The following is a 15,560-nucleotide window of genomic DNA, read 5'->3' on the forward strand; positions in this document are numbered from 1 at the left end:
CCAGCTCTTGAGTACCTGGGATGTATAAATCCTACGAAGCCAGCTGTGGAGCCCACTTCTAAATAATTCATCAGCACCTTAAGAAACACATGCTAGAGAGCAAAGCCTCCAAAGTTATAACTTGTCTGTGTGTGAGCTCTTTTTCCTATGATGCCTTGCTTTGCTTTATAAAACCATCAGCTAAAGTCCTTTAGTGGCAGATAACATAGCACTTGTTTAAGATAAGAGCTGGGGGTCAATATCAAAAAAGAACAACCCAATCCAAAAATGGGGGGAAGACCTATATCTCCAAAGAAAATATACAGATGGCCAACAAACACATGAAAGGACGCTCAACATCACTAATCATTAGAAAAATGCAAATCAAACCACAATGAGGTATCACCTCACACCGGTCAGAATGGCCATCATCAAAAAATCTACAGGGACTTCCCTGGTGGTGCAGTGGTTAAGAATCTGCCTGCCAATGCAGGGGACATGGGTTTGAGCCCTGGCCCAGGAAGATCCCAAATGCCGTGGAGCAACTAAGACTGTGCGCCACAACTACTGAGCCTGCTGTCTAGAGCCCGCAAGCCACAACTACTGAAGCCCATATGCCTAGAGCTCGTGCTCCGCAACAAGAGAAGCCACCGCAATGAGAAACCCGCGAGCCGCAATGAAGAGTAGCCCCTGCTTGCCACAACTAGAGAAAGCCTGTGCCCAGCAACAAAAACCCAACGCAGCCAAAAAATAAAGAAATTTTAAAAAATCTACAAACAATAAATGCTGGAGAGGGTGTGGAGAAAAGGGAACTCTCTTGCACTGTTGGTGGGAATGTAAATTAATACAGCCACTATGGAGAACAGTATGGAGGTTCCTTAAGAAACCAAAAATAGAACTACCATATGACCCAGCAATTCCACTACTGGGCATATACCCTGAGAAAACCATAATTCAGAAAGAGTCATGTACCACACTGTTCATTGCAGCACTATTTACAATAGCCAGGATATGGAACCAACCCAAGTGTCCATCGATGGATGAATAGAAAAAGAAGATGTGGCACATGTATACAATGGAATATTACTCAACCATAAAAAGAAACAAAATTGAGTTATTTGTAGGGAGGAGGATGGACCTCGACTCTGTCATAAAGAGGGAAGTAAGTCAGAAAGAGAAAAACATACCGTATGCTAACACATATATATGGACTCTTAAAAAAAATGGTTCTGATGAACCTAGGGGCAAGACAGGAATAAAGACGCAGATGTAGAGAATGGACTTGAGGACATGGGGAGGGGGAAGGGTAAGCTGGGACGAAGTGAGAGTAGCATTGACATATATATACTACCAAATGTAAAACAGACAGCTAGTGGGAAGCAGCTGCATAGCACAGGGAGATCAGCTCGGTGCTTTGTGACCACCTAGAGGGGTAGGATAGGGAGGGTGGGAGGGAGGCACAAGAGGGAGGGGATATGGGGGTATATGTATACATATAGCTGATGCACTTTGTTATACAGCAGAAACTAACACAACATTGTAAAGCAATTATACTCCAGTAAAGATGTTTAAAAATTTTTTTAAATAAAAAGATAGGGGCTGGGGGGAAAATGGTAGTTGAAGTGAAGTCCAGGGTAAAAAACTATATTTTGTTTAGTAAAATGCCCCATTCTGGTCCTTTTTAGATGATGGATGCTAAGTACATGTAACAGGCGTGAATTCTGAGTGGCTAGCCCAATGTGGTCAATGAGAATACTCTTCCTCTTAGAACTGAGTCTGGAGCTACCAGTTCTTCACATTGTGGTATATAGTTTTATGTAAGAATTGGAATCTATTGACATTTTCTTATGCCTTCTGCTTCTGGCATGAAAAGCTGAAGTTAACCTTTAAAAAAGTGTGTATGTAAATATAAAGAGAGAAAGAGAACGGATGAATGTGTGTGGATAGGTAGAGGGGATGTCCTAACATTTTATTCAGTTGAGGTGTTGTAACCACCAGAAAACCTTAATAAATTCTCACTGGAGTGAGGCATTTGACTTGGAGTATAGCAACATCTTACATGTTGCTTAGTGAAACTTATGCTGTGTTTTTAGGCCAGCTCTCTGGAGCTGAAGGTGGCTACATTTCCATCACTAGGTAAAGATTCCCTGGTGTATTACCATTGCAGATATTTGAAGGTCCTTTTTTTCTGTATCAACTTATAATTTTACTTGAGCAGGAGTCCAAGTAGAGACATGAAGAAAAAGTGTAAGCAAATGAATTCTTTGCAATATCCCAACAATATCAGTGGTCTCACCTTTCTGGGGCTTTATGGCCAAACTGGTATGTAAGTGCATACCATCAAATCACATGACTAGTGAGGAATTTACTTTTGATTATTTTTCTTGACCTTGTTCTCTTCCAAATATGGCATAAGCTTATAGAAGTTCGTGATTTTGAAGCTCAAGCCTTTAAAAATTCTATATTTGTGTTAACCTTGTTCTTCTAGAGGGATAAAAATGTGAAATAAAAAAAAGTTTTAACCCCTTTGGAAAACTGGAACTCAGAGTTACTCTCGCAGATATCATTAGGATTACTGTAAAAGCTATAGAGTTTCAGAATTTAAGAAAATCCTAATTATCTTTAATAAATGGAAATACGTGATACTTCATGTTTTGAGTATTAGTCCCTTTTCACAATTTTGCCTATTATAGAATACAGAAAATGTGAGGATTCAGTATGAAAAATGTGCTCTTTGACCACAGAAAAAGCATGTCATTTGAACTTGGCACTTGGTAGTAGGTGGATTTTTTTGCAGCCTGTCAACTCCCAGCAGTTCTAGCAGCCTTGGGTGTTAAAGTGTCCTTGGCCTTTATTCCTGAATTCCTAGGAGGCTCTCAGGTGCCTGTGTCCAGCCAGTGCAAGGTAATATCGAAGGTAATATTTTCTTTCCATGCCTTTGCCTGAGGGAGGCTTCTGGGAGCTGAGATTCCTAGAACTCTACTGTAGACTTTTGAAAAAGAGTCCTCCCCAGCCCCCAAGCCAGCCCACGGCCCAAGTCTCAGATTTGGAAAGCTCCATGGAAAGAGCAGGGGAGTGGATGTCTTTAAAGAGAGCCCAAGTTCCCCTGTAACTTTTTACAGTCTAGAGTTGCTATTATAAGTGTGTTTGGGATGGTACTAATTCTGTGATACATACTCAAGTTTGAAAGCCACTGATAATCTTCACTTTGTTTTGTTCTTGGATTTTGACTGCCTGTTATCTAAAGCAGTGGTCTTCAAAGTGGGGCACATGTTTAGTAAGCCATTGGAAAAAGGGAGAAAACACTGGATCCTCTATTTGTATTTCTTCTTTGAAATCTCATCTTTTAGGTTCCCACATGCTGTGGGGCAGCTAAGCCCGCGCACCACAGCTACCAAGCCCACAGGCCGCAAACTACAGAGCTTACGCGCTCTGGAGCCTGCGCGCCGCAACTAGAGAAGAGAAAACCCGCACGCCACAACGAGAGAAGCCTGAGCGCTGCAACGAAGAGCCTGCGTGCCGCAAATAAGACCCGACACAGCCAAAAAAAAAAAAAAGTCCACATTAAATCTCATCCTTTACATTTTTTGAGTAGATTTTATAATATGTTGTTACATGATATATCATGTATAGTATTATTACAGTTTAGAATAACAGTTCATATACATAATTATAAATAAATTCACATATTGGGTGATACTTGGACAACCTTAGGCAAGTTGATTAAATGCTTTAAAATGTCTCATTTTTTTCATACATAAAATAGAGATAATACCTATCTGTTTTTGTGAGGATACGATGAAATAATACATATAAAGCATTAAAGCATATAAAAACAGTGCCTGGCATATGGTAAGCATTCAATAAATATTAGTACTCTTATTACAATGGGTGAATGGGAGTGCATTTTCTTAGGCTATCTTTCAATATTGCTGTGTCTTTCAGTATTGCTATAAGCTGTATATCTAGCAAGGACAGTCAGTGGCTACTGATAAAATCTAGAAAGTGAGATTCATTTTTCCTATGGATATCTTTCGGTTCGAATGAATAGCATTTAAGGACACTTGTTGCCTTAATTGAAAGGTCTTTAGGGGCAGCCAGTTTCCCACTCTAGTCGAATATTCCTTTTATGGCCTTCCATTCACATGTATACAATCACCGCTTATCATGCAAAAGTCTTATTAACTAGTGGTTTGTCTATATTATCTGGCCTACTCTGGGCCAGGCTGAGGTTTTTGGAGAAGGAATGAAAAATGTCGAACTGGGTCCAAATCGTATTTCACAGGTATACACTATTGAAGAAATGTTTGGAGGTAAGTCAAATAGTGTGACAATTAAAAGTGTGCTTTTTGCAAATGAAATGATGATAAATGGATATGCTCTTGAAAAAGCATACCCATTTATCTACCTGTGTTTTGTGTACTATAGCACCTCATGAAGACCAACCTGAGATAATTATCCGAAAACACCAGATCATTGCATTTAACACTGTATTTTGATTATTTTGAGTTTCTGCCTACCACACCAGAATGTAAACTTCCTGATGTTAGGGACCTTGTCTGTCCTGCATAGCTTGTACTTTGAATTCAATAAATATGTTGAATTAACTAGTTACTTGTCCATAGTCACACAGCTAGTAAGTGGTAGACTGAGGATTTAAATCCACATCTTTCTTTACCTATTAGCTCATTTTATTTCACAGCCCTTCATTTCACACATATGGAAACTTCTGGAAAAAGCAGTGACTTGTCCGAGGTACCATAGGAGGTGAATGGCAGACAGACATTCAAACCCGGGAATGTCTGACTTCCTCCATTACTCTGGCTACTTCCCCATTGGGCCTGCAAATCATTTGACCTTATTAGTGTGAAAGTTTTTTTTTTGGCCGCGCCTTGCAGCTTGCGGGGATCTTAGTTCCCTGACCAGGGATTGAACCCTGGGCCCTTGGCGGTGAAAGTGGGGAGTCCTAACCACTGGAGCACCAGGGAATTCACAAAAGTTTTCTGCTTAAGTGGTTTTATGTACAAACGCCATTTCAGTTGGAAGTTTAAAGTTATGGATCTGGAATAGTCATGGTACGGCAGCACAGCAGTGCATTCTCACATTTCCCTTCAAGAATAAAAAAGAAAACTTCCTTAGAGAAAACTTGTTTTCAAAAAGTTTTTTGGAAGGCTACTTAATATCCCCTAAAATCTGTGTACATGTTTTAGCTGTTTTCTATATTGGTATTCTCCTTTTATATATGAGCAATAGTATGATCAGTCCTGTTTTCTAGTATTCTATAGGAGTAATTAGAATGATTGTTAGAATCATTTTACAAAACCCTGCTTGCCAAAAAATGATTGCGCTTGCCTGTTGTATATACTGTATTTGGTTTGCCTCCTGGCTTGTGTACTCACCCAGAAAAGTTGTTGCTCTTTATTTCCAGCTGACAGCAGCACTGGGCCAGGTGTTGTGCTCATGGTGCAATTCAGTGTTAAGAATTATCTCCTCAAACAGTCTTCATTGCATGGGCAAAAGGGATAAGCACCTGCCTCTGGCCTCTTCATGCTGTCAAAGAAGTGTCTTCCTGGGAATCCCCTGGTGGTCCAGTGGTTAGGACTCTCCGCTTTCACTGCTGGGGCTGGGAACTAGGATCTTGCAAGCAGCAGAGCCTGGCTGGAAAAAATAAAAGTTTTAAAATAAAACAACAACCATGATTTATTAAAAAAAAAAAAAAGTGTCTTCCTCTCGGCAGCCTTCCTAATTCTGGATCCTCTCCTTTCTGACATTTTAGAATTAACGGACAGAAGAACCAGGGAAACTAATCCCTTGTGCTAAGTGGCTTGTATGGGGTGACCCATATGCCAGAAATCTCGCAACAGCTACATAGAAGGGGAGATTTTGTAAGCAAGCTAATTCTTGTCCCATCCCTTCCTGTGATGGTGGAATGAAGAATATGGTAATTCAGAGGAGGTCATGGATATAAAAACTTAAACTTTTAATATTAGCTTCACAAAATGAGGCTTTTCATTATTACATGGTGCTAGGACTGAGGGCCCAAACGCCTCATGTTATCTGAATATTCCCCATTTTATTTGCAGGTGGAGATTTCACCCCACCCATTCGTAAGTAACTAAAAGAGGCTGAATCCTTTTAATGTGCTTTGGGCAGCACCTAGCACAATAAGGGATTAATAAATCTTTTTGCCAACGGTGATTAAAAGCACAGTTTCTGTAACAAGAATGCTGGGTTCAAATCCTGACTCCACCATTTATTAGTCCTGTAATCTGAAAAATGGGGTCGGTAGTAGATCCAGCATCACAGGATTGGGTTGAAAAATCCACGTTAGGAAGTTATCCCTTTGGTCGTGCAATCTGCACCAGAGCCTAAGGAGCTCCTTCCTAAGCCCCACCTCCTGTCGTCCCCTTGCCGCGCAAGCGCAGCCCGGCTCCCTGGGCTACTCTCCCCAGGCTTGCGTGCTGGTCGTCGGCGGGAGATTGGGTCTCGCGACGTGCGTGTGCGTGTGCGTGTGCGTGTGCGTGCGCGTGCGCGCGCGTGCGCGGTACTCGCGAGCTCGCGCACGCCGCTGCTTGCTCCACGGGGCTGTGGTGGCCTCTTCCTGCTCGGTCCGGTGGTGCACTGTGAGCGGTGGTTGAGGTCGGAGCTGTGAACCAGCGTCCGCTTCGCCGCTGCCGCCGCCCTGCCTACTTTTCCTCTGTCTTGGGCTCTACGCGCAGTGTAGAGGCGCCGGGCTGGAAAGAGAGCGGCGCCAGCGTGAGGTTCCCAGCCGATGGGCAGCCCCTGGGCGCGCTGAGGGGCCGGGCTACTGGCGGCTGAGGTAGGTGGGCGCGCGGGGGTTTGTCAGACTGGCCGGGAGCAGAGTCGGGGCGGCGGGTGCTCGTGGAGAAGGCAAGGAGGGGGCCAGAATGAGGGCCTAGCCAGCTGGTGAGAACAGGTCTCCGACCCGCGCCTGAGAAGGGGCTCTGGCCTAGCTCGAAGCGAGAGGAGTGACCCCGGTCGTAGCCTGCTCTTCTCCGGGCTTGAAGCCATTATTTAGGGGAAATTCCTCCTGCGGCGGGGGGAGGGGTCACCCTTTCTTTTCTTTGCGAGGTCAGGATCCTCATTCCTCCCCGCCATCACTTTAAATTAATGTTTGCTGGCTTCGAGATGGACGTCTAGATGGAGTGGCCTGTGGACTTGACCAGCTTGCAGAACTCCGATGCACGACAGCGGGCTATCAGTTATGATTATTGAAGAGGGTTCACAACCCTTTCTTTAGTGTGGGCGTGTATTTGCTGAAAAGTTCTTATTGCTGATACATTAATAATCGCTTTCGGGCACAACAGGTAATAAATTTTTAAACACCTCTTGTCAAATAAGGATTCCGGCACTGGGGAAACTGCGCCGTGGAGGCACAATTAAAGAGTAGAAAGAAGACAAAGAAGACCGTTATTTATGTTCTCTCCTAGTATCAGAACTTTCCGTGGTGGAGCAGGATGCGTCGCTACTGGCATTTGTTTTAGCCTTTGCTGAATAGACTTTCTGAGTGATTGAGGTCGATCACCAATGGACTTTCATTTAGAATTATAAAATCGCATATGATTTTAGCTAGTTGTTACAAGTCAAATGACCTGAAATAACCTCTGAGAATTATGTGGTGTTCGCTCCTCGGAAGAGAGCAGAACTTGGTTTTCTTGAAAGGAAGATTTTCTCCATGTTTAAAAATGAATGCATTGTGAAGTTACTAAAAATAGTTCTTTATGTTGACAGTGATGACTGCCACATTCAAGAGAAGGAAAAGGAATTATTTCGTAAAGAACAGCCCACGGAAAGACTTCAGGGGTTAAATACGCAGTAAAACAGCTTCAGGGATGGCAAGTTTTAGCATATGCTTTTAAGAATTCTAATTTAGTCATAGTTAAAATATATCGAAGCTCTTAGTTGATTCCCTTATATTTAGTGAACTATTTTAAAAGATTATTAACCTTTGCTAGTTTTGTATTCTTGGATTTCGTTCAGCCCAAACTTTCGAGAAATGTAGTATTCATTCTGACTCTATTAAGAAATGTGGCCTGTATGCTTTCAATGAACTCTGTACTATAGCATGGGAAGAGTCTTTCAAGAAAGAACAGTTAGCTGGCGAGCCCTGAGGTGGAACCAGGGAGGCATTATTAAATGTAGGATTAATGCTTGTATATGCACATACTGCATACAAACATACAAATTCTGCGGCTTCCCTGGTGGCGCAGTGGTTGAGCGCCCGCCTGCCAATGCAAGGGACGTGGGTTCGTGCCCCAGTCCGGGAAGATCCCATATGCCGCGGAGCGGCTGGGCCCGTGAGCCATGGCCGCTGGGCATGCGCGTCCGGAGCCTGTGCTCCGCAGCGGGAGAGGCCACGGCGTTGAGAGGCCCGCGTACCACAAACAAACAAACAAAACATACAAATTCTGTATGCGCCCGCCTGTTTATGTATGATGGTTATGCACACAAGGATCTAATGGTGCTGACTCCCATCTTAAAAAGTTGACACCTGAAAGTAGAAAGGGATTGGTTTTAGCTCTGTTTCTTGTTTCAGTTAACTTAAAAAAAATAATAAATTTACTTATTTATTTTTGGCTGTGTTGGGTCTTTGTTGCTGCGTATGGGCTTTCTCTAGTTGCGGCGAGTGGGGTCTACTCTTCGTTGCAGTGCACGGGCTTCTCATTGCGGTGGCTTCTCTTATTGCGGAGCACGGGCTCTAGGTGCGTGGGCTTCAGTATTTGTGGCACGCCGGCTCTAGAGCACGGGCTCAGTGGTTGTGGTGCACGGGCTTAGCTGCTCCATGGAATGTGGGATCTTCCTGGACCAGGGCTCGAACCCATGTCCCCTGACTTGGCAGGCAGATTCTTAACCACTGAGCCACCAGGGAAGCCCCTTTATTTAACTATTTACATGAGTAAAAGTCATAGTAAATTTCTTGTCCAGCTTCTTAATCAGTAATTGAGTAAGCAGAATACTGTACTGATTTCTTGGTGGTAGCAGGGAAGGAAAATATAGAACATATAGAAGACTTGCCCTTTAGAAATGTTCTTTAAGTCAGTATCTTACTATCTTCCCTGGGATAAAGAGCTTTACTCCTGTCTATTTTGTGTCCTGATGCTTAGAATAGTGTTTTGCATGGAGTTGGCCCTCAATAAACGTGAGCAGTGTCAGAAGTTAATTAACATAATGCAAACCAAATTCATAAATTCCTGGAGAAGATTAAAGTAGTTGAAGATGGGTGGATTTTTTTTTTTTTTATTGCAGGTCTACTGTTTAAATGGTGTGTTTTTCTTCAGTGTTGGTTGTCTGAGTAAAGGATATGTGGCAGAATCTTGCTTCTGAAAGCCTAACATAATGTAAGCTGAGACTGTATATCCTGAGTGATAATAGATGGTGAATGTTCTGATATATTAAGAGAAAATGAAGTTAAAGGAAGTAAGGTCCAGAGGGAAGATTTTGGTAAGTTAGTGATAGGAACTTAAAAGGAATGAGCTATAAACCATTGAAACAGATTATAAGAAAAAACATTTTCTCCCTTTACTGGCAGTGCTGCTTATGGAAGAGAACTGGTACCTTTCTATCTCTTTATACTAGAGCTTTCCAGCAGGGTGATTTCTGAATAATAAAATTGAAAAAGGGATCACTTTGGGAATTCCCTGACAGTCCAGTGGTTAAGACTCTCGGCACTTTCACTGTGTGGTCCAAGCCTCAGGGCACGGCCCAAAGAAAGAAAGAAAAAGTGACCACTTTTTCTCTTATAATCTGCTCAAAGGTCTCAGTGTGTTTCTCTTTGTATTTGCATGTGGGCTCTAGTCTAGTTTTATTGGCAATAAACTAGTATTTTGATTCCTATCTAATTCCTGTGTATATTTCTCAGTTAGTTTATAACTTGTAGGGGAGAGGAATGTGGTTGGTCCCTTCACAAATCCCAACGTTGGCTTTTTTTCAATTTGGAAAACAAATCTATTTGATTTAGATGTTGTAGATGTTATCAATAGAAAGGTTCTGTGGATATTTGGAGAGGTTATCAACAGAACGGTTTTATGATTATTTGGAGAAGTTATCAACAGATTTTATGGATATTTGGAGAGGTAGGAGCTTAAGATGTGAATAAAAACTTCAACAGGAGTGTTTTATTTTTTTTATAAATTATTTATTTATTTTTGGCTGAGTTAGGTCTTCGTTGCTGTGCGTGGGCTTTCTCTAGTTGCGGCGAGCGGGGGCTACTCTTCGTTGCGGTGCACAGACTTCTCATTGAGGTGGCTTCTCTTGTTGTGGAGCACGGTCTCTAGGCAGGCGGGCTTCAGTAGTTGTGGCTCACGGGCTCTAGAGTGCAGGCTCAGTAGTTGTGGCGCCTGGGCTTAGTTGCTCCGCGGCATGTGGAGTCTTCCCAGGCCAGGGCTCGAACCTGTGTCCCCTGCATTGGCAGGTGGATTCTTAACCACTGTGACACCAGGGAAGACCAACAGGAGTATTTGAAATTGAGTTTTCTGTTTTCATTTTAGTATAGCTGAGTGATTCCCATGATAGGTGGCAGATTTTAACCCCCAAGGAATATTTGGCAATGTCTGGAGAATATTTTGCTTGTCACAGATTGGGAGGGTAAAGAGGAGGGTGTAGCTACTGACATCAAGAGGGTGGAGTGGGTAGACGCCAGGGATGCTGCTAAGCATCTTAAAATGCACAGGACAACCCCATCCTCCACCTGCCCCCACCCAAAAGAATTATCTGACTCAAATGATAGTGGTGCTGTTGAGAACCCCAGTTGGTTCTGAAGTCAGATTATCTGAATTTGTATTTGGCTTTACCATTTCCTAATGTGTGACCCTGGCAAGTTGCTTAAAGTTCCTGCCTCAGTTTCTGTAAAACAGAGCTAACAATATGTTCCCCATGGAGTTGAACTGTAGTGATGATTAAGTCAGATAATGTGCAAAGGGCCAAACTTATTACCTGGCACATAGAAAAATCTGAAAAAACTTTCAGCTAATATCATTACATTTGGAACACATCTTGATGATCTCTTCTTATTTCTTTTTTTTTTTTTAAACATCTTTATTGGGGTATAATTGCTTTACAGTGGTGTGTTAGTTTCTGCTTTATAACAAAGTGAATCAGATCTCTTATTTCTCATCTGAAATTAGAATTTGAGCAAATGAAGTGATAATAAACTCATTCTCTATCCTTGGGGAATAAGTGAAGAATCACTCCATTTAATGTTTGTGTTTAGCTCACTCTTGTTTTATGTTTTGAAGTCTATAAGGCTTCTGCCATAAACAAGTAGCTTCTCGTTGTAAATGTTTTTCCTTCATAGTTAAGACTTTAAGCTAGCTGGCCAGTGGCTCTATATCTGTTGATTCTCAGCAAATATTTAGTAATGTAACTGAATTCAGTTCTTTGACTTCATTTCCATTTCCTTTTACCTTTATAACTGAAATAAATTTGCAGTGGTTTTGGCTCACATTGATTATCTATTCTTAGCCTCTGGGAGTAACTATTTTCATAACTGAGGTTTTGGTACAATTTTACATTTATGAAAGGTGCAGGCGAACTTCTAACAACTTGGGGCTGGACCTTCGTATACATTTGTGACTCTTTCAAAATATGAATTGGAACCCATGTGGGTTTTTTTGTTTTTTACGTAATTGAAATATAATACTGTAGTCTATATAGACTCTCATTTCTGTGTGTCTAAACGATATGGCTAAATAGAGAAACAATTCACAGATAGAGAGTTTGGACTGTTTGTTAATAAGCCACAGAGCTCTTGGAAGAAGATCCACATCATTATTTATGGTCAAGGGAGAAAGCAGTGCGGCACATTCAACTTTTTGTCTTGATAACCACACTTTAAAAATAGAAAGTTTTGGGCTTCCCTGGTGGCGCAGTGGTTGAGAGTCCGCCTGCCGATGCAGGGGACGCGGGTTCGTGCCCCGGTCCAGGAAGATCCCACATGTCGCCGCGCGGCTGGGCCCGTGAGCCATGGCCGCTGACCCTGCGCATCCGGAGCCTGTGCTCCGCAACGGGAGACGCCACGACAGTGAGAGGCCCGTGTACTGCAAAAAAAAAAAAAAAGTTTCCATTAGCTGAAATAAGTGAACATTTATAGAAACTACAGAGACTTATACTACAAAAACATGTGTAACAATCATAATAAAATACTTTCTTTTTTTTTTTTTGGACTCACAACCACTGCGCCACCAGGGAAGCCCTAATGGAAACCTTTGTTTACCCTTTATGTTGTTATTGCCTCCTGTTTGGATAGAATAGTTTAGAGGGAGTCAGTACCTTTGCCCAACAGACTGTGTTCTTTCCTTGGTACATTCTGTCTTTTGTAAAGTGTAACATACACTCAGGATTCTGTATAAATAATAAATGATGATAATGATAAGGAAGTGTCCACCTTGTGAAAACTGGCCAGATCAGAAGTATACATGTGGGAAATATAATGAAAGGCCAAAGGAAGACATTCTAAGAATGCTAGGGAAACTTAAGAAAAAAAGAATCATGTTAATAACAATTCTTGTCTTTATTATTATCTTTTTAGGATTTAGTAGTCTAAAAGAAAAGAGCCTACAAAATGTAGCAGATTTCATGTACACACTTTGCTAATTCCTAAGTAGAGAACATTGTAACTACAAAATCAGAACTAGAGTTATCTTGCATGGCATTTGTGCCTGCCAGTGATTAAATTGAGGGGAAAAAAAAGTATCTGAATCTGCTGATGTGTGTTTGTTTATAAGTGGTCTGGAGTCCTGCCTGTCAGCTAATTTTAGAGAGCCTGCATAGTTGTTGGAAGACAGACTGTTTTCCCACTAAATGCTGTCATACAGATATATATTTGTATATGTGTATTTATGCATATTTGTCTTTTATTTTTGGTAGAAAATGATGCATCCCGTTGCCAGCAGTAATCCAGCTTTTTGTGGGCCTGGCAAACCTTCCTGCCTCAGTGAAGATGCCATGAGAGCTGCTGATCAGTTTGACATATATTCCTCCCAGCAAAACAAATACAGCCACACAGTCAGCCACAAACCAATGGCTTGTCAGAGGCAAGACCCATTAAATGAAACACACTTGCAGACTACAAGTGGCAGAAGCATAGAGATAAAAGATGAACTAAAGAAAAAGAAAAATCTCAACCGATCTGGTAAGCGTGGCCGGCCTTCAGGAACCACCAAATCAGCAGGATACCGGACCAGCACGGGCAGACCCCTGGGAACCACCAAAGCAGCTGGATTTAAGACAAGTCCAGGCAGACCTTTGGGTACAACTAAAGCTGCGGGATACAAAGTCAGCCCAGGGAGACCTCCAGGTAGCATTAAAGCTCTATCCCGTCTTGCCGATCTTGGTTATGGCTGTGGGACTGCTGCTTTTCCTTACCCTATGATGCATGGTAGAGCAGTTCATGGCGTAGAGGAAACCAGCAGCGAAATCAAGCCGCCCAATGAGTGAATGAGGCAGGAAAGGAGGGCCAGGTTTAGAAGGAAGATTGTGAATAATTCCAAAGCTTCTTGGTTTTATTTTGACATACATGATTTTATGGCCTGGGCTTTCCAAATTTGTTTTCCCATTTGATTTTTTTTTTCCTGCTTTTGCTCAGAAACTGTCATATGCTGACAGATGCACTCAGGGCATAGCAGTGGCATTGTCTTTGTACATAGGTTCAAGTGTAACACCTATTTAAATCATTTTTGCTTTTCCTTTAGAGTTATGGTTGTGTCTCATTTCATTACTACTTTTGGGTCATTCTAAATAGATGCTTCATGTACTAAACAACTGAAACCGTTATACCTATTAGCTTGTGAAGTAAGCTTACAATATAATAAAGATAATATCTAAGGTATTATTAACTGATGGAACAGAGCAAACTAATGATTCAGGATTACTTGAGGTAGTGGCTGTGAGGTTTTTTTGTAACATGTTCATGAGACAAGACACAGATATTTGTATGCTTTGGCATTTACTTAGATTTCATATGTTAAAAATCTTATTTTTAATGTTCTAGGTTTAAGCAGCTTCCTATTTATTGATCTACATGGCATTAATTGATTTAACTATTATTCCTTTAAAAATTCTTTAGTGTTTGCCTTTCAGCCATGTTAGGTTGTGTATTTTTTAATTGCCTAAGAGCATGTATACCAAACACTACAAACAATTCATATTTACAAAAAAAAATAAACTTTTTTATAAAAACTGCACATTACATTTTTGGTGAAATATTGAATACAGTGCATTCTGAGAATAGCATATTTAATATAGTAGGAAAAGAAGCATTCTTAAGGTCTGCATGTTGCTATAGTTACTACATTTTGTCTTTCATATACTTAGTTTTAAAGCATTATGCTTAAAGCATTTATTAATGTTCATTCATTAAGAATAGTTTTTAGTTTTCTCTGATAAATTGTCCCATTGCATTAGCAGTTACTGTGGTTTCGGGTCTGTATCTACCAAAGGACAAAAATTGAATGGTAGACTGTAAAACTGGTATAAACAAAATGTAGTTTTCTGACTGTCAGAACCCAAATATTAAGAAGTATATAGGAATCCATCTATGCATGAAACATGTAAGAAATATGTTGGTTAGTTTAATTAAAAATCTCATGTTTGCTCCAGTGAGACCACTTCATTCAAAATAAATTTTTTTTCTGACAGTGTTTGCTTTAGAAGCAAAATAGATAGGAAAGAAAAAAACGTATTGGGTAGATACGTATAGAAGGGACAGGGGGATGTCTCTCTTCCCTCTTTCTGAAAGTAATATTCTTTGTTAATATACATTTTATTTATTCTGAGTTCTAAATAAAATAAACTATTATAAACTTCGGATTTGGAAAAAAAAATTCCACTGAACTTTAAAGTTACAGTGTATATGTATTTGTGAGCTTAAATGCCTTTTGAGATTATAATGTAGATATGCAGGACCCCAAAACTTTTAAAATAATTAAAATTTTAAAAGGGCACATACTGTGTTGTTTGGGCTTGCTCTCAGTTACTGCAAACTGACTGCAAATGGATGTCATGTTTCATACCTTTTTTATCAGGAAAAAAGCAGCAAGCCTTCAGGTGTTCCAGTGATGCCTGACACAATGAGCTGGACTTTATGCTGCTCTTTACAGTAAGAGGTGTTGCATTGTATGTGGGGACTGTGTGTGCACTGGCATCTAAGACAGTGACCTCAACAATTTTAGCTTTGCACAAACCATAGAGAACAATGTTGGATGACTACATAATCAGTTGTAACATTCTGGCAGCTAAATTGCTACAAGAGTTTCTTCTTGCAGAAGCTTAAAATATAAAACTTTTTAAATAATTTACTTAGAACAGTATAACTTCTGACACACACACAGATGCTTACGTCTTTATTCATATGTTCATCCATCCACTTTTATTATGTATCTGTCATTTAGTTGTTTCTCAAGATGATGTTCAGCAGTTGGCTGCTTAGAAATCCTCTTTTGAATTGCTGAAAACAGTTGTTTAATTAAATGTTCTTCCATGGAATTATGTATATCACTGTCAAGGGTTCGGTTGCAGGTTGTGTTTTATAGTACACCCATTTGACATTTCCCTTTCGGTTTATT

General features: G+C 40.9%; 1 protein-coding gene across 2 annotated transcripts; it reads left to right on the forward strand.

The window, feature by feature from the left end:
* Positions 1-6,587: 6,587 nt before the first annotated feature.
* Positions 6,588-15,061, forward strand: C3H5orf24 (chromosome 3 C5orf24 homolog). 2 transcript variants are annotated; one of them, XM_065875295.1, is made up of 2 exons: positions 6,588-6,799; positions 12,865-14,657. In XM_065875295.1, exon 2 carries the CDS (start codon positions 12,868-12,870, stop codon positions 13,432-13,434), a length of 567 nt encoding a protein of 188 aa, XP_065731367.1. In that variant the 5' UTR covers positions 6,588-6,799; positions 12,865-12,867; the 3' UTR covers positions 13,435-14,657. The 2 variants fall into 2 exon arrangements, with proteins under 2 accessions (XP_065731367.1, XP_065731368.1); XM_065875296.1 differs by lacking the exon at positions 6,588-6,799 and adding an exon at positions 15,021-15,061 and having other exon boundaries at positions 12,868-13,294.
* Positions 15,062-15,560: the final 499 nt, after the last annotated feature.

Source organism: Phocoena phocoena, chromosome 3, assembly GCF_963924675.1.
Source record: "Phocoena phocoena chromosome 3, mPhoPho1.1, whole genome shotgun sequence".
Lineage (NCBI taxonomy): Eukaryota > Metazoa > Chordata > Mammalia > Artiodactyla > Phocoenidae > Phocoena > Phocoena phocoena.

Excerpts from the sequence above, each read along its gene's own strand:
- C3H5orf24 (XM_065875295.1), top strand. The coding sequence starts at position 12,868 with ATGATGCATCCCGTTGCCAGCAGTAATCCAGCTTTTTGTGGGCCTGGC.